The 20,866-nt window shown below is 32.6% G+C and overlaps 3 protein-coding genes and 1 pseudogene across 3 annotated transcripts; all 4 read left to right on the plus strand.

Annotated features, from left to right (window-relative positions):
- The first annotated feature begins 1,759 nt into the window (after positions 1-1,759).
- Positions 1,760-2,728, plus strand: LOC133038986 (receptor-like protein Cf-9). The gene has a single exon (XM_061117717.1). The coding sequence runs from the start codon at positions 1,760-1,762 to the stop codon at positions 2,726-2,728; it is 969 nt and encodes a 322-aa protein (XP_060973700.1).
- A 7,743-nt stretch (positions 2,729-10,471) lies between these two features.
- LOC133038694 (receptor like protein 22-like) lies at positions 10,472-12,259 on the plus strand. The gene has a single exon (XM_061116854.1). The coding sequence runs from the start codon at positions 10,472-10,474 to the stop codon at positions 11,477-11,479; it is 1,008 nt and encodes a 335-aa protein (XP_060972837.1). The 3' UTR covers positions 11,480-12,259.
- On the plus strand, positions 11,535-12,259 carry LOC133038695 (receptor-like protein 9DC3). The gene has a single exon (XM_061116855.1). It carries the CDS (start codon positions 11,535-11,537, stop codon positions 12,141-12,143), a length of 609 nt encoding a protein of 202 aa, XP_060972838.1. The 3' UTR covers positions 12,144-12,259.
- A 1,096-nt stretch (positions 12,260-13,355) lies between these two features.
- LOC133038987 (rust resistance kinase Lr10-like) lies at positions 13,356-18,842 on the plus strand (annotated as a pseudogene).
- The last annotated feature ends 2,024 nt before the right edge of the window (positions 18,843-20,866 follow it).

The raw sequence follows: 20,866 nt of genomic DNA on the forward strand, positions 1-20,866 counted from the left end.
CAATGACTATCATTAGTTTTCTGATCTACAATTTTTAGACAAATGTTATCTTCAATTATCAATAATTTAGAGATTGATTTTTAATTTTCTTTTTATCTTACACTCAATTAAGTAATGTTTCTTTAAGTATTGGAACATCAATTTTTAATTTATTTTTGGATTAACTTAAGAACATATTTAAATCATCAAGCTTTCTTAAACACTAATATATTGCATTCAGTATTCACTTTTAATTGACAACATTATAAAATATAATATTTAGATACACATAATAATAATCTCACCTAATAATTAATAATATTTTTTCTTTAATTTTTAATTGTATCACTTTCAAATAACATAGAAAAAAACTAGCATAAATTTAGTATACGTGCGTCGCACGTAGTTTTTTGCTAGTATATATATATATACTTATATATAGTTTTAAGGTAAAATTAAAAGCCTCTCATTATAAATTGTGTATACATGCAAAAAAAAAAGAAAAAAAATCATTCATAAATATTTTGACCATTCATTTTTTTATGGTAAGTTTTATTTTGTGTGGTACATATAGAGAAATATGTTACGTAAAGTTATAATTAAAGTAAACTTATTATATATCTTTTAACTTTATATGTATATATTAAAAGTGAAGGAAGTAATACCTAGAAAAGAGTTCAGTTATATGTATATATGTAGGTATCACATTTATATTAATAACACTCATTTTATAGCTTCTAATCTTTATTAATCTTTTAAAATTGAAGGGAGTGCGAAAATTTATGGTTTGAATAATATCACATGAGAACAATATATAATATTGTATATATATAAATAATATCAGTTCAAATATCAAATATCAGTTTAAATGGGATTTGTTTTATTTTTATTTTATTATATATAAATAATATTTTATTCTTTTATTAAATATAAATAAAAACTCACCCTTGAATTTCTCATAAACCAAGAATTCAGTTATATAGGCACACTTTATATAGAATAGATATATATACTTTTTGACTTGACTTGGATCTTAATCCTTCAATGAATGACTTCTATTTTCTATACCACACATGTATGGCAAAAGTTAATTACAAATTTTCTATCCCAAAACATAATTAAGTTAAGTTGACCAATTAATACTTTAGAGTTTCACGATTTTTTGTGGAATTAATTAATTAGGTGGGATCTATAAACTGATGGGTTTAGGCTACATATGATCAGTTTTAATAATTATATTAAATTAATATTCTACAATAATTTTAAATAGGATCATTAATAATGACAGTTAAATTTAATCAGTATAAAAGTATGTACTTAAAAATTAATAAACTATAGGACCCTAAATAAAATTTTCGTTTCTTTAAAATAAATATTTTAAATTTGATGTATGTATAATTGTAAAAGGCTCTTAAAATATCCAAACCCTAAATAAAATGATCATTTCTTAAAAAAAGTATAAATTAGTAAATTAGAAGACTTTCATTTCAATTATAAACAAGTTCAATGAAATAATTAAGAAGAAAAAAATAAACTTAATTAAATATGTGCAGGAACATATATAATTGCATGAGTAAACTTAGATTGGAATCTTAATTAACTACTCACATATCTAGCTACATAAATTTCATCCATATAAATAATACATAGCCAAATTATTAATGACAAGTAATTGTTGGGACCAAACTAAAGAAAAGTCAGAATTAATATTATTCTTCTGTTTAGTGCCTATAAATACACAGTCATCACATATAGCTTAATATTATCTAAAATAAAAATGATGGGTCTGTTTGCATGCCTCTACTCTCTAATCTTCATTCTCCTCTTTCTTACTTCTTCTTCGTCTTCTCCATTGTGCCATCCCCATGAATCCTCTGCTTTGCTCCACTTTAAAAACTCTTTGCCCAACATCCATGGCACAACCTACTGTTATGATTATTATCATCTTGAAATTGTTAATCCTAATAGTACAATTTCATGGGATATAAAGAGCAAGGATTGTTGCAGATGGAGTGGAGTCACGTGCGATGACGTCACAGGCCACGTCATACGCCTTGACCTCAAATGCAGTGGGCTTCAAGGCATTCTTCACTCCAACAACACTCTTTTCTCTCTCTCTCATCTCCAATCTCTTGTTCTCTCTGGGAATCATTTTGATGGCTCCACAATTTCATCTGAATTTGGTAAGTTTTCAAATATGGTTCACCTTGACCTTTCTCTCTCTGGTTTCATTGGCCAAGTCCCTCTCCAATTGTCTTACTTGTCCAACTTGCTTACACTTGACTTGAGTTTTAATTATGATTTGAAACTAGAGACATCTAGCTGGAAAAGAACTGTTGCAAATCTAACTAATATCAGAGAATTGTTTCTTAGTGGTGTTGATATGTCTTCTACTTCACCTGATTCCTTTATGAATCTCTCAACTTCTTTGACATCTCTTGATCTTAGTTGGAATAATTTGCAGGGGAAACTTCCAGAAAATGTTCTCAGTTTGCCAAACCTTCAACAACTCGATTTGTTTTACAATACCAATCTCACTGCTTCTTTTCCACAACATAATTGGAGCAGCCCACTTAAGGTGTTGAATCTTTCTAGATCTGGAGTCGTGATAGATCCTTACCTTTGTAGAAAGTTCAAGTATTTACAAGTTATATCTCTTTATGGATCCAATTTCAATTGCACACAAATCACCTCCTTACACCTTTCTGAAAATGATTTAGGTGGTTTCTTCCCATGGTCATCCTGTTAGATAAATTAACAATTAACCCAAGATCTATTTGTATATAACATAGAACACAATAGTAGTATATGATAATTGAGTATGTGTACCTGATTGATCCATAGCAATTATCTCTGATTGATCCACAGCAGTTACTCCAATTTGATAGTGCAATACTATCAACTAAGTCTTCCTCCCTAGATCTCTAAATCAGAAGCAGTTTATTTTTTCTGATTATCAAAAGGTATACAATTGTGATGAGACAATATGTATTTATAGAGTTAGGGAGGGGACTTAGCTACAAAACCCTAGTTGGGCTGGGCCTGCTCATCAAAGGCTTCAGTCAACTAGAAAAGCCCACACTTCTGCTTCACCTAGACTTTACTCACAGATGCTAAGCCCATTAACAATTGATCACCAACAACATGGGCTAATACAGCAAAGAACTATCCAATCAACCCAAGTTTTAATAAAACCAATAAAATTTAATGTAAGTCCAAATAAAAAGTCTAACATTCTCCCACTTGGGCTACATTGATTTTAATACATATATATTATATATCAAAATAATTTTGTTTGAAAACGACTCATGGGTTGAACAACAGGAAAACATTTGTGGCCACTTTAAAAACTGATAGTTCTCTGATAGCATCTCAACATACCGGTCCAATTTAACCTTTGATAATGAACTATGACAGTCATATTGTTTTTAGCTCAACAAAAGACATTCATAATCACAAATACCAAAGTATTAAATCGACATGGTCAATAAGTCTAGTAGTGTGGTAAGGAATTATGTTCAACATGTGATCAATATAAAATAACATAATATCCTTATCAGTCCTCAATTTCACTGATACCGTGATGCTTAATAAATAAGCCAGTGAAATTAAACATACACCACTTAAAATAAGTAAGTGTCACTAAACTTGCTTAAAGAATTAAGCCAACAACATATCATTGTCAATAAGCAAATAAATTTAAAAGACAATGATCACAACAATATGAACCACATGCTTTCAATTCAATCATTCTCGAGAATATAACAAAACATAATTGAAAACATATCCATTCAATAATAAAAAATATTGAAACATAAAATGTAGTTCATAACTTTATTCAGAAAATTATAAATAATAATTTCTAAAAACAAACAGAAAACAAAACTCCCACTAACCCAAAAGATCAAAAGATTCTAAAATGCCCATATTAACAACATGTTTATTAAACAGCACGGCACTTAACCCTTTGGTTAGAGGATCAGCTAACATCGACTCGGTCTTGCAATTTTCAATGACAATGTCTCCTTTCTTGACCAAGTCTCTGACAGTGAGATACTTTATTTCCATATGTTTAGAAGCACTACTAATCTTGTTATTCTTTGAAAAGAAAACAGCAGCATCATTATCACAATAGATTAGCATAGGTGTGGAAATAGAATCAACCACTCGTATCTCCAAAATAAAATTCTTCAGCCACAAAGTTTGCAAAGATGCCCCATAACATGCAACAAACTCAGCATACATAGTAGATGACGTGATCAAAGTCTGTTTGACACTCTTCCAAGAAATAGCGGACTCGCCAAGGTGAAAATATAGCCAGAAGTTGACTTTAAATCATCTACACAACCACCAAAATCTGAATCTGAATAACCAACAACTCGAAGATTGTCAACATGCTTATACACAAGCATAAAACTCTTCGTTCTTTGCAAATATCTCAAAACTTTCTTGGCTGCAACCCAATGATCAAGGCCAGGATCAGATAAATATCTCCCAAGAACATTGACTACGAAAGCTATGTCAGGTCGAGTGCAAACCTGAGCATACATCAAACTCCCTACTACACTTGCATAAGGGATGTTCTTCATTGCTCCTCTTTCCAAGTCGTTCTTAGGACATTGCTGCTTAGTGAACTTGTCCCCTTTCAGAATAGGAACTAAACCAGCTTTACACAAATCCATGTTGAACCTTTTGAGCACACGATTAATGTAAGCTTCTTGAGATAAGCCAAGAACTTTTCGATTCCTGTCACGATGGATCTCAATCCCCAAAACATAGGATGCCTCTCCAAGATCTTTCATATCAAAATTGGAAGACAGAAAATTTTTGGTCTCATTTAGTAGTGACAAATCACTGCTGGCAAGTAAAATGTCATCTACATAAAGAACAAGAAAAATATAACGACTCCCACTCGATCTTCATATAAATACACCGATCAAACTTGTTCTCTACGAAACCAAACGATGTCACAACTCGGTCAAACTTCAAGTACCACCGGCGAGATGCTGTTTGAGACCATAAATGGATCGTTTCAACTTGCAAACTAAGTGTTCTTTTCCTTTCTCCTTGTAGCCTTCAGGTTGAGACATATAGACTTCCTCATTCAAGTCTCCATTCAGAAAAGCGCTTTTAACATCCATTTGATGCAACTCTAAATCAAAATGCGCAACTAAGGCCATAATAATTACGAATGAATCTTTAGTGGAAACAGGTGAGAAAGTTTCAGTGTAATCAATACCTTCTCTCTGAGTAAAGCCTTTAGCCACTAAACGCGCTTTAAACCTTTCAATCTGTCCCTTTTTATCCCTTTTAGCCTTTAAAATCCACTTACAACCTATTGGTTTAAAACCATCAGGTAATAACACTAGCTCCCATACACCATTTTTCTTCATGGAGTCGATCTCATCATCCGTAGCTGCTAACCATTTTGAAGATTGTGGACTATTAAGTGCTTCACTAAAAGTGACAGGATCCACAAAATGATCAATATCATATTCTCCTTCTCCAAGATAAACAAAATTATCATGACACTTTGTTGACTTCTTTTGTCTCTGAGATCTTCTTAGAGGAGGTACTTCTGGAATAACTTCTCTTTGTTGATCATTGTGTTGAATAACATCTTCCACAACTGGAATTTCTTCAATAACAGGATTCTCATTAACAATAGGAGCTTCATCATTAATAGGCCCTTCATCAATAATAGGACCTTCATCATCTTCGATATCGGGAGCAATATATTCATCAACAATGGGAGCATTACCAACTGGAGTAGGATGGAGACTACTATTATCATCTCTTGAAAATGACATAGGAATACAAATTCCTTTAGATGACTCCCCCATTTCAAGAGATGTAGAAGGAATTTTTTCAGCAACATCAAATTCCAGAAATTTAGCAGTCTGAGATTCAACAATTCGCGTACCACGAGTGGGACAGTAAAAGCGATAGCCTTTTGAGCGCATTGGATAACCAATGAAATAACAGCGATTTGTTCTCGGATCTAACTTTTTCAAATTAGGATCATAAATCTTTACTTCAGCTGGACAACCCCATACACGAAGATGATTTAGACTAGGCTTCCGCCCAGTCCATAACTCAAAAGGGGTCTTGGGAACAGATTTACTGGGAACACGATTTAAAATATAAGTTGCAGTCATAAGTGCTTCACCCCATAAAAACTCTGGAAGATTTGTTCTACTCATCATACTTCTAACCATATCCATGAGAGTGCGATTTCTTCTTTCAACAACGCCATTTTGTTCAGGTGAACCAGGCATAGTGTATTGAGCAACTATACCATTTTCTTGTAAGTACTCTGCAAAAAGCCCCATGTGTTGTCCAGATTCTGTATAACGACCATAATATTCTCCTCCACGATCAGAATGAACAACTTTGATGACTCTTCCTAATTGTTTCTCAACCTCATTTCGAAAAATTTTGAGTTTATAAAGGGCGTCAGATTTTTCTTTAATTAAATAGGTGAATCCATAACGAGAAAAATCATCGATAAAAGTGATAAAATACTTATTTCTGCACAATGTGGTTGAATAAGGACCACTGATGTCTGTGTGGATAATTTCCAATAAAGATTGACTGCGGTTTGCAGTCTTCTTTCTTGTTTTAGTCAATTTTCCACGAGTACAATCAACACAAGTATCCCAATCAGAAGCATCAAGAGGAGGAAGTATTTCAGATTTAATTAAGCGATCAACCCTTTCTCTGGAAATATGACCCAATCTTTTGTGCCATAACAATAAGGATGTCTCCTTAATATGAGGTCTTTTACCCACAGTATTCACAACATTAAAAGAGGAATCTAAAGGAGCCAATGACAACTTGTAAAGACCATCAGAATAAAAGCAATTTCCAATAATTCGAGAGTCAAGCATAATGTCAACATTATCATTTGCAAAATGAAAAGAATATCCTTGTTTAACCAAAAGCGGAAGCGAAACTAAATTCCTTTTAAAAGTAGGAACATAAAAAGTATTGTTCAGAATAATCTTATCACGAGACTGTAATTCAAGAATAAATGTTCCAACATAGATAACGTCAACTCCAACATCATTGCCCACTTTAAGCTTGGACTCCCTCTCACTTGGCTTCCTGAGATCCCTTAGCCCCTGTAAGGAAGCAGAAACATGAACAGTAGCACCACTGTCTAACCACCAAGAATCAATAGGAACATCAACTAGATTAGATTCAAAACAAACACATGCCAATGGATTACCTGATTGTGCTTGCTTCTTTTCTAACCAAGTCTTAAATTTGTGACAGTCCGTTCTCCGATGCCCCAATTTTTCACAAAAGTAACACTTCACATTAGAGTATTTGGACTTTCCGTTGTTATTCTTCTGTTTATTCTTATGCTCCTTACCATTACCATTCTGTTTTGTAGCACCATCATTTTTATTCTTGAATTTTCCTTTTCCTTTGTTGGGCTTGAGGTGAGAAACATAGTTAGCGGATTCATTTTTCTCCCTTTTAAGCTTGCTTTCTTCAGCCACACACTGAGAAATTAGGTCGCTGATAGTCCATGTTTGATTGTAAGTGTTGTAGGCTGTCTTGATAAGGCTGAAAGAGGCAGGAAGAGCATGAAGAGCTCGATGAATAATGAAAGAGTCAGGAAGAGGAATATTATGATCTTTTAACTTGGACTGAACATTCACCAATTTCAGAATAAAATCTCGCACTCCTTTTAATTCGTCATACTTAATGGTTGTCATTTCATCCATAAGATGTCCAGCTTCAGCGTTTTCACCAGTGTCGTATAATTTTTCTACCGCATTGAAAAACTCTTTGGCATTTGTAGTGTCTGGCAAACCACTCAATAGATGTTCAGGAATGGATCTTTTCATAGTAAGAAGACTAAGTCGACTTGACTTTTCCCATTGTGCATGATGAGTTCTCTCGGCAGCTGTACTGGAGTCAGTAAGATCAACAGGTTTTTCTTCTCGTAGGCACAAGTTTATATCCATTATGCCTAAAGTAAATTCCACATCTCGTTTCCATGTCTTGTAGTTGGAAGCATTCAAAATATGGATGGAAGCATTATTGTTGTTCACAGAAAAGGAGACTGAAAAATTCAAAAATTAAAACTTGAATAAGCAATATGAGCAATGTATTAGAAAATATTGTAGAATCAACTGGTCATTATAAACTCCCCTTTGGGGTGAGAATATAACACACACATGATCTACCTTCATGAAGTTAACAACAAAGAAAAAATACATATCATTTAAGAATTTTATTACCTTTGGGCAAATAAATTTCTTAAAAATTATGTATTAATTCAAGCAAAAAAATAATAATAAATTTATATATTTAAATTATTACCTTTGGGCAAATAATTAAAATATATATATTTAATATTAACTCACTTCATGGAATGTGAACTAATATATGTAAATACTACCTTTGGGCAAGTAATTACACATATAGTCAACCAAAAATTATAATATTTTCTTCAACATGTGAAATTTGGTGATAAAACAATCATTGAAAATTTAATAATTTTCAACCAAATTTCTAAAAAGTTATATATAAATTGCTTGTAATATATTGATAATAAAAAATAAAGTGTCCACCATAACACATTATTTTTACATCAAACAATCAAGTTTTAAAATTTTAGAACAACAAATAATGGAAAAATGTGAAATAAAGAATATTGGTGGAGATTACATAGTCAAGATAAATCAAATAAGAGAGTGACTATGTCATATGGGACGAGAAGAAACCCAAAAAATTTTCTATGATTGACAAATTTCGAAAAATTATCAAAAATTATTTTTAATAATTTTTTAACTGCATAATTATCATTAAAATAATAATAATTATTAAACGGAGTCAAAAAATTAATTAAAAAACATAGAAAAATCAGAAATTAAATTCTAATAACGCTGAAAAAAAAAACGTCGAAAACGGACCTCCCAGCCGGCCCCACGCGCCCCCACGCGCCGCCTGCGCGAGTGGGCTTCGCGGCTGGGCTGGGTCTTCTTCCTCCAGCCGGATCTTCCAGGCGGGTCGCGCGACCCGGTCGGCCCCAGTCGGGTCTGCACGTTTTTCCGGCCAAATAATCGACGAAAACAATGGATTTTCGATGGGTTTTGCTCGGGATGTAATTTCTAATCAATCTAAGCTACTAATTTCGGGTATTAATTGCTAAAAAACAATAGATCTAAAGAAAAGCTATACAAAATAAAGAACATAAAATAAAATTGATTTGGAATATCAATCTTAATCAAAATACAAAATTAATCATTTAAGAACATTCATAAACAATTAATAATGAGATATCTATAATCAATTTTAGATTAAAAACGATAAAATCAAAATACACAATTATAATTTCACATTATAACCATATAAACCCTAAAACTTTAAAATTAAAATTCTCTTAATATAGACTATGAATTCAAACATATAATATATCAATTGAAAGAGAATTTAACGATCAATAAAATCCCTAAAGTTTTAAGATTTATCAACAAAAAATTGCACATAAAATAATAACGAAATTGATGTGAAATTATGGATAATTAACATATACAAATTAATTATACTAATTATAGGTTCTAAATCATATACAATAGGCAATCTGATACCACATGTTAAATAAATTAACAATTAACCCAAGATCTATTTGTATATAACATAGAACACAATAGTAGTATATGATAATTGAGTATGTGTACCTGATTGATCCATAGCAATTATCTCTGATTGATCCACAGCAGTTACTCCAATTTGATAGTACAATACTATCAACTAAGTCTTCCTCCCTAGATCTCTAAATCAGAAGCAGTTTATTTTTTCTGATTATCAAAAGGTATACAATTGTGATGAGACAATATGTATTTATAGAGTTAGGGAGGGGACTTAGCTACAAAACCCTAGTTGGGCTCACGCTCATCAAAGGCTTCAGTCAACTAGAAAAGCCCACACTTCTGCTTCACCTAGACTTTACTCACAGATGCTAAGCCCATTAACAATTGATCACCAACAACATGGGCTAATACAGCAAAGAACTATCCAATCAACCCAAGTTTTAATAAAACCAATAAAATTTAATGTAAGCCCAAATAAAAAGTCTAACACATCCATTTTAAATCTACAGCAGCTAACCCATTTAGATATTTCATCTAACAATTTGATAGGTGAAATTCCAGAAATTTGTAGTAACTCAACGAAAAATCCATTCTCGTGTATCTCTTCAAAACATCACTTAGTGGGTTCTCCTCCATTGCATTTAACATCCCTGCTTCTATCTCATAATCAACTTCACGGGACAATACCTTCTTGGATATATTCCCTTCCATCTTTACAACATTTATATCTAGCTTCCAATAAATTCAGTGGTAGCATTCAAGAATTCCATTACAATTCCTTGGTATCTCTTCTTTTAGGTTATAATAACTTACAAGGCTTCTTTCCAACGTCAATTTTTCAGCAAGTCAATCTTTCTTCTTTGTTTCTTTCCTCAAATAATATGAGCGGTGTCGTGCAATTAGACCAATTTTCAAAACTGAAAAAACTCAAATCTCTTTATCTTTCTAATAATAGTTTTTCATGTGTATATAATAATAATAATAATAATAATAATAATAATAATAATAATAATACTTTTCCGAATACTCTTTCTGAATTGTATTTGTCTTCATGTGGTATAAGTGAGTTCCCCTACTTCCTAAGAAGCTTGCAAAATTTAGAAAGATTGGATCTCTCCAACAATCAAATTGAAGGCAGTGTTCCCCAATGGTTATGGAATGTGGGTAAGGATTCATTGATATTCCTAGATATTTCTCACAACTCTTTGACACAAATAGATCAGATTCCATGGAAGACTCTAGGATTCATTAATCTCGCCTTCAACCGACTTCAAGGTCATCTTCCAGTCCTACCACCTTCTACAACTTTTATTTCAATCTCAAACAATTCATTTGTTGGGGAAATATCACTATCCATTTGCAATCTCACTTCGCTTAGAGGACTTGATTTGTCCAATAACAATTTGAGTGGGAACATTCCTCCATGCCTAGGAAATTCAAGCTCTCTCGAAGTGCTAGATTTGAGAAAAAATAAGTTTCATGGAATCATTCCTCCAGCTTTTGCCAAGGAAAACAGCCTAATAGTTTTGAATGTTAATGAAAATCAATTGGAAGGATCATTGCCAAAATCATTGGTCAACTGTGAGGAGCTGGAACTTTTAGATATTGGAAACAACAACATAAATGGAGCATTTCCCAGGTGGTTGGAATCTCTTCCAAACCTTAAAGTTCTTATCTTAAGATCTAATAGATTTCAAGGTCCAATAGGCAATCCCAAGGTCAGACATCCCTTTCAAAATTTGAGAATCGTGGATTTTAGTGGCAATCAATTCACTGGCCATTTGCCACATAAATATTTTAATAATTTTGTGGGAATGATGGATGCTTATTCTGATGAGTTGAACTACATGGAGGCATTTGAAAATATGATAATTAATTACGTATTATGATATCAGTTCATTGACAATAAAAGGAAATTATGTTGAGTTACCAAAAATCCAATCTATGATTATAACCATTGACTTCTCAAGAAACAACTTCACAGGAGAGATTCCAAAGGTGATTGGTAAGCTCAACTCACTCAAAGGCCTCAATTTTTCTCATAACAAGCTTGTTGGTAATATCCCTTCATCATTGGGAAATTTGAGCAATCTGGAAGGGTTAGATCTCTCCTCCAACGAGCTTGATGGAATGATTCCAAGACAATTGGGGACAAATCTGCATCAACTCGAAGTTTTAAATCTTTCGGTGAACAAATTGGAGGGACCAATTCCTCGTGGCCCACAATTCAATACATTCAATGAAGATTCATATAGTGGGAATTCGGGCTTATGTGGATTTCCACTTAAATCATGCAACGAGGACAAAACATCATCACCAACCTCTCAACAAGAAGAGGAGGAGGAGCATGCGAATGGATTATCTGATTGGAAAATCGTGTTGATGGGATATGGAAGTGGAATGGTTATTGGAATTTCATTGGGATACATGCTCCTTTCCGATAAAATCATTGATGGGCTGGTCGAAACGGTAAAAGGAGAACAATGGAGTCGTTTGGTAAAAAGATCAAAGCGGAATGCTCGTCAAGATCGTAGAATTGGAAGAAGACATTAGTTTACATTTTCTGTATTTTGTTGAAATATCTGTAATAACTTTTGTGTATTCTTAATAAATTATGTTGTTGTTTACAAAAAAGTATGTTTTCTATTCTACGCAGTGATTTATTATTATGTAAGTTTTTGTTTAAATAGATTTTAATCAACTTTGTAATTCGATTTATATAGCTAGCATTAATTTTATATATACTTTCAATATTACTTTAACATGAATAAAAAATTAAATTAATAACGAAATGATAAATGAGATAGAGAATTAGAATGCTATTTAGCTAAAAAAAAAAAATAGCTAAAGTGCTTAAATTGACCATTTACCTCATCTCATTAAGTTCTCATAAATATTTTTTATATATATTATTTCAAGTTGTCATAAATTTCAGTCAACACAAAATATGAGCACTTAAAAGTATTTAGTTATGTGACTTATGCTCCCATCAAGCAAGGAGAGCTTGAACCCCGAGCAAAAAAGTGCATTTTTAATCTCAACTCAGATAATAAATTTGTTTGAGGTGGAGTTGCAAGACAATGGCGATGCTAGGTTTAGTTTATGCATTTTTAGGTTCCGTTTAGTAAAATTTATATGTAAAATTTTTACGTCTTTGTGATGATATATTTTAATGTAAAAAGTATTAAAAATGGAAACCCTATTTGCTACACAAGTCATAAAAATATTCTCGTCTAATATGTAACCTATATCTATATAACTATAGCATATTAAATTTGGAAATATATTTATAATTTTTGTATTATATATATTTGATTTTTAAATTATTATCTTTTATATTAAAACATTAATTGTACATTTAATTTTGTTTAAATGATATATAAATATATGTGGATTGAATTTAGTATTTTATGAATATCCTTATATATAGTAATAAATTACAAAAAATTAATTAATAATGATAATTAATTTAATTTTAAAATATAATTAATCTTAATTAAAATTTTATAAGGAAATAAATTATTAGGTTACTTCCAAGTTAGAAGTTATTTATTATTTGATAATTACTCTTTACTGTTATTTGGTTAATTTCTATTATTGTTTTTATAGGGTTAGAATTTGTAGTTTCATGTGTTGAAACTAATTAGGTTTTCCCATTAGTCTTCATGTCTTTTGACATGGTTCTATAATTTCTCTCATTGGTTTTGGTTTATTGGTTTCTGGCACTAGTTACTGGTTCTTGGTTCTAGGTTCGTTCGAGTGTCCATGGCGTCGAGTAGTTATCAGAGAATGGAGGCAGCGGAGAAAATGGCAGGGATTTTTATGCCGAAATGGCAGGTGCAACCGGAAATAGATGAATTTGTTGGCATAAAAGAATCTTTAAGCTGGATTGACCGTCATTTGTGTGGACAATTGATTTTGAAAACTGATAGCCAAATTACGTTGTCATCCTTTTTTGGTTTATTAGTTCATGATGTTCGTACTCTTCTCTTATCTTTAAATAATGTTGAGTTGTGTTTTGTCAAACGATCTGCAAACAAGCTGGCTCATGTTTTAGCCAGGGATTCTTGTTTCTCTCCAAGTCGTATGCTTCAATTGGAGAATTGTTCCAACGAAGTGCGTTCTATTGTTATTAACGATTGTTGGTTAATAAAGTTGCTAAGTTTATTAAAAAAATGAATTCTACCTGCCTATTCCAAAAGTAATACAATAAAATCAGAAGTGGTTGGCTAAGTCGCAAGCTTATGGGTTATAGTTATTGGGAGAATTCGTATACGATATATTGAATCCTCCGCGCGCATCCTATCGAGAATTGGGAAAGAAAAAGAGAAGACACGACAAGAAACAACTTAGCGATAAAGGGTCCTTGCGGGTAGACCCCTCGGCTAAATCCCTACACCCCTGCGGTTAGGGTCCCTGCAAACTGATTCCTACAAATCACTTCTTACACAATCGCCCTATTGATGCTCGGTAGAAAGCTAATCAGGCAAGAATCGAGTTACTACCCCTTGGATTGTTTTGACCCATTATTTGTAAACAACAAGAGACGAAGACCATTCCCTTTTAAAAAGATTAGACTCGAATGCCTGATCCATAGCAAGAAATTAATAGAAATAACTAAAGACTTACTATGGAGGAGAGGTACGTGGACCACCGCGCCAGTACCACCAAGCCTTGGTCACTATGTGGGGACCATATCGTGCATGCTCAACCATGACAATGAACGAGGAGTGGAGACAAGATTTAAGCAAGTAGTGGACTCACCCACCTGAAGCACCTAGTACACCCGACCAAGACTACATTGCAGGCACCACCTTGCAGCCACTACCCTGACCTCTGCCAACTGACCAATGTACCGTGTAGTGAGTTGTCATTATAAGGACCACATGTAACCTTAGCCATAAAAGCTCCCTTATGAATAGATTCTCACCCCTTCTTCAAAGGGGCTAGAATTTATTTCTAGCAAAAGTTCTTAAGCTGATAATACAAGATACTCATTTTCACCATTGTTGGTCTGTGAATTTTCTTAAGTTTTACTTTGGTTTCATCTACTTTTTTATTCTCCAATAAACATATACATTGAGTTTCCAAACACTAATAGCGTTGACGAGTTCTCACCATACGTCAACAGTTTAGAACCATCTGTGGAAACGACAAGCTATAACTATATTGCTTCATAAACTATGCACTATCACCATAAAATGCAAAGGCGATCATGTTGCCTCCAACCGCAGTTGTCTAAAAATCTTTAAAAAAATGTCGCCTAAACTCTCACAACTATTGTTATATCCTAAAATAACTTAGTTTTTATAGTGTATATGTGTTTTGGGTGGGAAAACATCAAGATTTTTAAAAGAAAAATGAGGAAAAATAATGGTGTATGAAGAAAATAGAGCTTTAAGAGCGATGGTGGTAGCATTAAACAATTAATGAGAGTTTTAGATCTAAAATTAGGGTCTTATATAGACCTATATCTTCGACATAGGTCTCCACGTGTATTTGATATGGGGTTAGGGTAGTGGAGACTTATGTTCTTTATTTATTTTGAAATAACAGAAGACATGTTTTTGGTTATTTCAACATAACCGAAGATAAAAGTCTCCATGATATATGTCTCTCGGTTATTAAATAACCGAACACTTAAGTCTATGATATTTTTCTTTCTAATTTCTCTCATTTCTTTTGTCTTCAGGTTTTATTTTCTCTCTCGTAAAAAACTGGAGATATATGTTAGAATTAATTGGGGTCACAGTTGTATATATAAAATATGTGTTGGGTCATCAAATAAATAAGTCAAATTTATGTGGTCTATTTTGGAATAAATTTTATGACTTAAGGGCATAATTGTCATGATTTTAATATGTGGATACCATAAGGACAATTTCTAATTTGATGAGGGACCAAATTGAAATAGTCAATAAATATTACCTACAGTTTTGTCTGTTGGTAATATAAACGGTAATGGTCCCTAATTTGCAGTATCGTATCTTTTCATTTTCTTGAAACCCCATCATCAAGAGACAAAGGTTACAGAGAAAGAACTCACTGCAAATTGGAAGATCATTTAAAGGTCGATTCTGTTGTTTAATTCTCATGAATTAATTAGGGCTATATACAGATTTATAGTATTCTAACAATATACACCATTTTTCTTGTAGTGGTTGGGATCGATCCGACAGTGGAGGAGCGGTGAAGGGAGCTATTGGGATCGGTCCGACGATGGAGGGGAGAGAGTATGAGCTGCTGCGCTTGGTCCGACGAAGGAGAGGAGGCAGTGGAGCTGAAGGGGTGAGAGAGATAGAGAGAGTGAGAGAGAGACCGTGATTAATTTTTTGGTAAAAGAGAGAGAGGGGTAAGTTAGTGAGGAAATTACACTCTATACCCTTTTTATATTGTCCTCTTTTATTTTTATCTTCTTTTTTAAAATCTACCATTTTTACTTTTTTTTTTTAATATTGTACCAATTTTGCCCCTGTCACTTCATGAACTCTCCATGTGACTCTCTTATGTCAGGGTATTTTGGGTATAATACATATATAAAAAAAAGGCATGTTTCAATTAAATATAAATTTAGAGGTAAATTTGATTAAATGATTGATAAAAGTGGTATTTTTCAACTTACCCCTAAGTTAGGGGGGGGGGGGGGCTGGTTAATAAAACTGGGCAAGTTATTAGGGCTTTGAAATGGGCTTGGCCCATCTGTTGAATCTATCTTTTTTTTTTTCCAAATTGGGTTGATGTTATTTGCGTCGGTTGATCATATTCGCAAATTGTGTTTGCGTCTGTAATTAAAAACTGACGCAAACATAATTTCCATCTAACAAGAATCGACACAAACATGGAAAGTATCGATGTAATGACCGACTCATCAATTCAGGATTTAGCAACACTATAAAAAAACTGCTACTTTTAGTGACAACTTTTTAATCACAACATAATTTTTTTGTGACTAAATGTGACTTTTAGTCACAACAAATTGTTACTTGTGATTAAAACATAGTATTTAGTTACAAGTTGTCACTAATTTAGTTTTAGTCACAACAAGTATTGTGACTAAAAATACATTTAGTTACAACAAATTGTAATTTTTGTGACTAATATCTTTAACCACAGACCTTTTAGTCACAACATAGAAATAATAATTTATAATTAGCCACAATTTTTTCACTTTTAATTATAATTTTGTTGTGGCTAAAAGTAAGATTTTTTGTAGTGATATCTGTTGGTCAACACTTTTGACTAGTCGCGTTGACCGACCTAAATAGTATTTTTTTTGTTGTAGTAGTAGAGGAGCCTTCCTATGGCTCAAGTGACATTGTCTTACACCATCCATATATATTTCTACTTGAATTATTGAGTTACAAATTGTTTTCATTCAAAAAAAACAAAAAATGAAAACAAATATAAATATATAATACATTCGGCCTAACTATTGAGAGTGACAGCATGCTCGCCGTTCAGGCTATTCATTCTACTCAGTTAATGACTTCTGTGTTTGGTTTAGTTGTTAATGATTGTAGAACTTTATTATCCTCTCTTCCTTATGTTTATTTACGTTGTGTTAGACGATCAACAAATCGTGTTGCCTACTATGTTGCTAGGCATGCACGATCTCTAACTGGTCGTAGCATTCTGGGGCCTTCTATCCCTCGTGGTTTTCAGATTATTTTGTATTCAGAATGCTAAATTAATGAAGTTACAATTTCATTAAAAAAAAAAAAAAAAGGTAATAAGGAATATTTCTACCAGTAGGGAGTATTTTATATATTAATAGTTGATATATATTGTCACACATTTTACGATGATGAATAATAAATTGACCACAACTACTTATAAATTTTGACCACCACTTGTACTAACAAGTTGTCACAAGTGGCAGCATGCATATCTTATATATAAATATAATTTAGCTGAGTCGTGAGAAAGATTAAAATATAGTTTCATTAGATTAAAATAATTTGGTAGATATATAATAATAATTACAAATGGTACGTGAAGAAAAGTAATTTCTATGCATACATAATTTTCTAAAGCTATATAGTGCTATCTATACATATCATAGAAATGAATGTGTTAAGTAAAGGTGATGATGATGATCACTTCATATATCTATTATTCCATATTTATGATAACCCTAGTTCTTGCTGATAAAGCAACCAGGCCTGATGATGATCATGAGTGCATAGCATTCAAGCCGTCGAGATATACCTATGCCGATGTAAGAAAAATCACAAGTGAGTTCAAAGACAAGTTGGGAGAAGGAGCCTATGGACAAGTATTTAAAGGGAAGCTTTCCAATGACATATTTGTTGCTGTGAAGATTCTGAACAGTGTTTCCAAGGGAAACGGTGAGGATTTCATCAACGAAGTGGCAACAATAGGCCAAATTCACCATATTAACGTACGTGGTTCGTTTGGTTGGTTATTGCGCTGATGGATTTAGAAGAGCTCTAGTATATGAATTCTTACCAAATGATTCTCTGAATAAGTACATATCAGTAAGAGGGTCAACTGATGACATTAATATATGTTCCCTTAGTTGGGAGAAATTACTAGATATTGTTATAGGCACAGCTAAGGGAATCGAGTATCTTCACCAAGGTTGCGATAAACGAATACTACATTTTGATATTAAGCCCCAAAACATCTTGTTAGACCACAATTACAAACCGAAGATTGCTGATTTCGGTCTTGCCAAGTTATGTTCAAAGGATCAAAGCATAGTGTCAATGAGTACAGCTAGAGGAACCATAGGGTACATTGCACCTGAAGTGTTCTCTAGAAACTTCGGTAATGTCTCCTACAAGTCAGATGTTTATAGTTTTGGTATGCTATTACTCGAAATTATAGGAGAGAGAAGAAGTAATAATACAAATGAAATTTACTATCCTGAATGGATTTTCAATCTTTTAGAAGAAGGTGAGGACCTTCGAATCTATATCGATGAAGGAGGAGATGGTAAAATTGCAAAAAAACTAGCAATGGTAGGACTTCAATGTATTCAATGCCATCCAATAGATCGTCCGTCCAACCATGAAAGTTGTAGTTCAAATCATGTTGGAAGGAAGTGAAGAGTTAAGTATGCCACCAAATCCGTTTTCATCCACAGACCCATCCAAACAAAATACCAAGATGCCACATAGATTTATCACAACTACGGAACTAGAAACTATAGCGGAGTGAAAAAAGAAAAAAAAATTATTTTTTTTACAAATTTTGTTAGTCGACTCAATTCGCGTGTAATTGTTTTTGTTCCATGTATTAATGATATGATTATCTCTTGCATATGACTTTTTTTTTGGCGTGATACTATATTCTATGTTTAACCACATATAGTTTATATCCTGTATAAGTGAATCCGGGCTCTCCTCACTTGATCATGCCACAAAGCGGTATTCCGAACTGTCCAAATTAAGTACACCATGGCTGCCAAATATGCTGAGAAAACCATGTTCCTAAATTTGGAAATGTGAGCTCTTCTAATCCACCAGACTAAATTGAAAAGCACTTTACGATATTCACATTCCACCCAAGATGGGCTTTTACATCTTGAAAACACATGTTGTGTTTGATTGCCCTTGTAATATACACATACACACACTTACTTGTACTCGATACAAGTATTAGGTTATTAGTTAGTTATAAGAATATAACTGTTTTGACAGTTATGACAGTTAGTGTCCTTAGCTCTTGTTCGACACTTATAAAAGTTTCAATTCGGGCTTATGTGGATTTCCACTTAAATCATGCAAACATCATCACCAACCTCTCAAGAAGAAGAGAAGGAGGAACATGCAAACGGATTTGATGGGAAAATTGTGTTGATGGGATATGGAAGTGGAATAATTGTTATTGGTTTTTCACTAGGGTAAATTATTAATGGGCTGGTCGAAACTAGGGGTGTACGGAGGTCGGTTTGGTCAGGTTATAGCATATTTTTACTAACCTAATATAAATATCATGTTGTAAATATTTAATTGTGACCCGCCCAATTAAAAATTTAAAAAAATTCAACCCGTCCAATGATTTCATCGGTTTGGTCTAGTTAACCCGTCCAAATCGTTTTTCACTTTTTTTTTTTTTTTTAATTATTATTGTTAGTTTTTAGTATTCAAATAATTAGATTTAAAAAAATAAAAATATATTATTTATATTTTAAGCTAAAAATACTATAATTTAAATTAATTTTAAAAACTTTTAAACATATGATAAATATAATTGAGTAAACATAAAATAATAAAAAAAGTAATAATATAGTATAGATTTTTGTTGGGCCCCGCTCTTCCACCTTGTCGGGCCGCTACCTGTTTGACTCGCGCATTAGTATCCGCTTTGGGCAAAAGCGCTCACGGTTTTATTTTTGGGCACATTCCCAAAATGTCTCATACTAATGGAGTAGTGTCCATCCTTATATACCAATAATTATTCCCATTCTTAGCCAATATCGGACTTTGGTTGCATTCCCAATAATTTTAAACTTCAACCTTAATATCCAAATATACAATAAAAATTATTAAGTATTATTCCCATTCTTAGCCAATATCGGACTTTGGTTGCATTCCCAATAATTTTAAACTTCAACCTTAATATCCAAATATACAATAAAAATTATTAAGTATAAAGTCTAAGTTTTAAGTTAAACACTAAAATGTGTAAACTTTAAATACAAAATAGTTTAACTGATAAATGTAATTTATGTAATATAGTATATACACTTTTATTAAAACATATATAAATCGGTTTATTCGGGTTAATTCAATATATTTATTGGGCGGTTTGGATTTTCATTCTATTATTTCGGGTTGTATTTTTAATCGGTTTATTCAGTTTGGGTTTAGGCGGTTTATTCGGGTTGGGCTGTTTGTAAATAGTTGAAATAATAAAAGGAGAACAATGGCGTTATTTGGTAAAAAGATCAAAGCGGAGTGCTCGTCAAAATCGTATCGTAGAATCCAGAGAAGAAATTAGTTTACATTTTCGGTGTATTTTGTTGAAATGTCTAACTATTTTTGTGTATGTGTCTAAATAAATGGTAATGGTTTTTCTTTACAAAAAGTATGCTGTTTATATATGTAAGTTTTAGTTTAAATGGATTTTAGTCAATAAAAAATAGTTGTAGAATGAATACCAAAAAATGGTTGTGTGCATGTTAGATCTGAACCAAAGTGAGGCAATGAATACTCCTTTCTTCAATAAGACACATATCTCGACTCCAACAGACAAACGGCACAGCCTGGGTCAACACCAAGTGGTATTGGATTAGTCCAGCCCCGAAG

The sequence above is a fragment of the Cannabis sativa genome, chromosome 6, assembly GCF_029168945.1.
Source record: "Cannabis sativa cultivar Pink pepper isolate KNU-18-1 chromosome 6, ASM2916894v1, whole genome shotgun sequence".
NCBI lineage: Eukaryota > Viridiplantae > Streptophyta > Magnoliopsida > Rosales > Cannabaceae > Cannabis > Cannabis sativa.

What these genes read in the sequence shown, in the direction of transcription:
- LOC133038986 (XM_061117717.1), top strand. Translation starts at nt 1,760, where the DNA reads ATGGGTCTGTTTGCATGCCTCTACTCTCTAATCTTCATTCTCCTCTTT.
- LOC133038694 (XM_061116854.1), top strand. Translation starts at nt 10,472, where the DNA reads ATGAGCGGTGTCGTGCAATTAGACCAATTTTCAAAACTGAAAAAACTC.
- LOC133038695 (XM_061116855.1), top strand. Translation starts at nt 11,535, where the DNA reads ATGATTATAACCATTGACTTCTCAAGAAACAACTTCACAGGAGAGATT.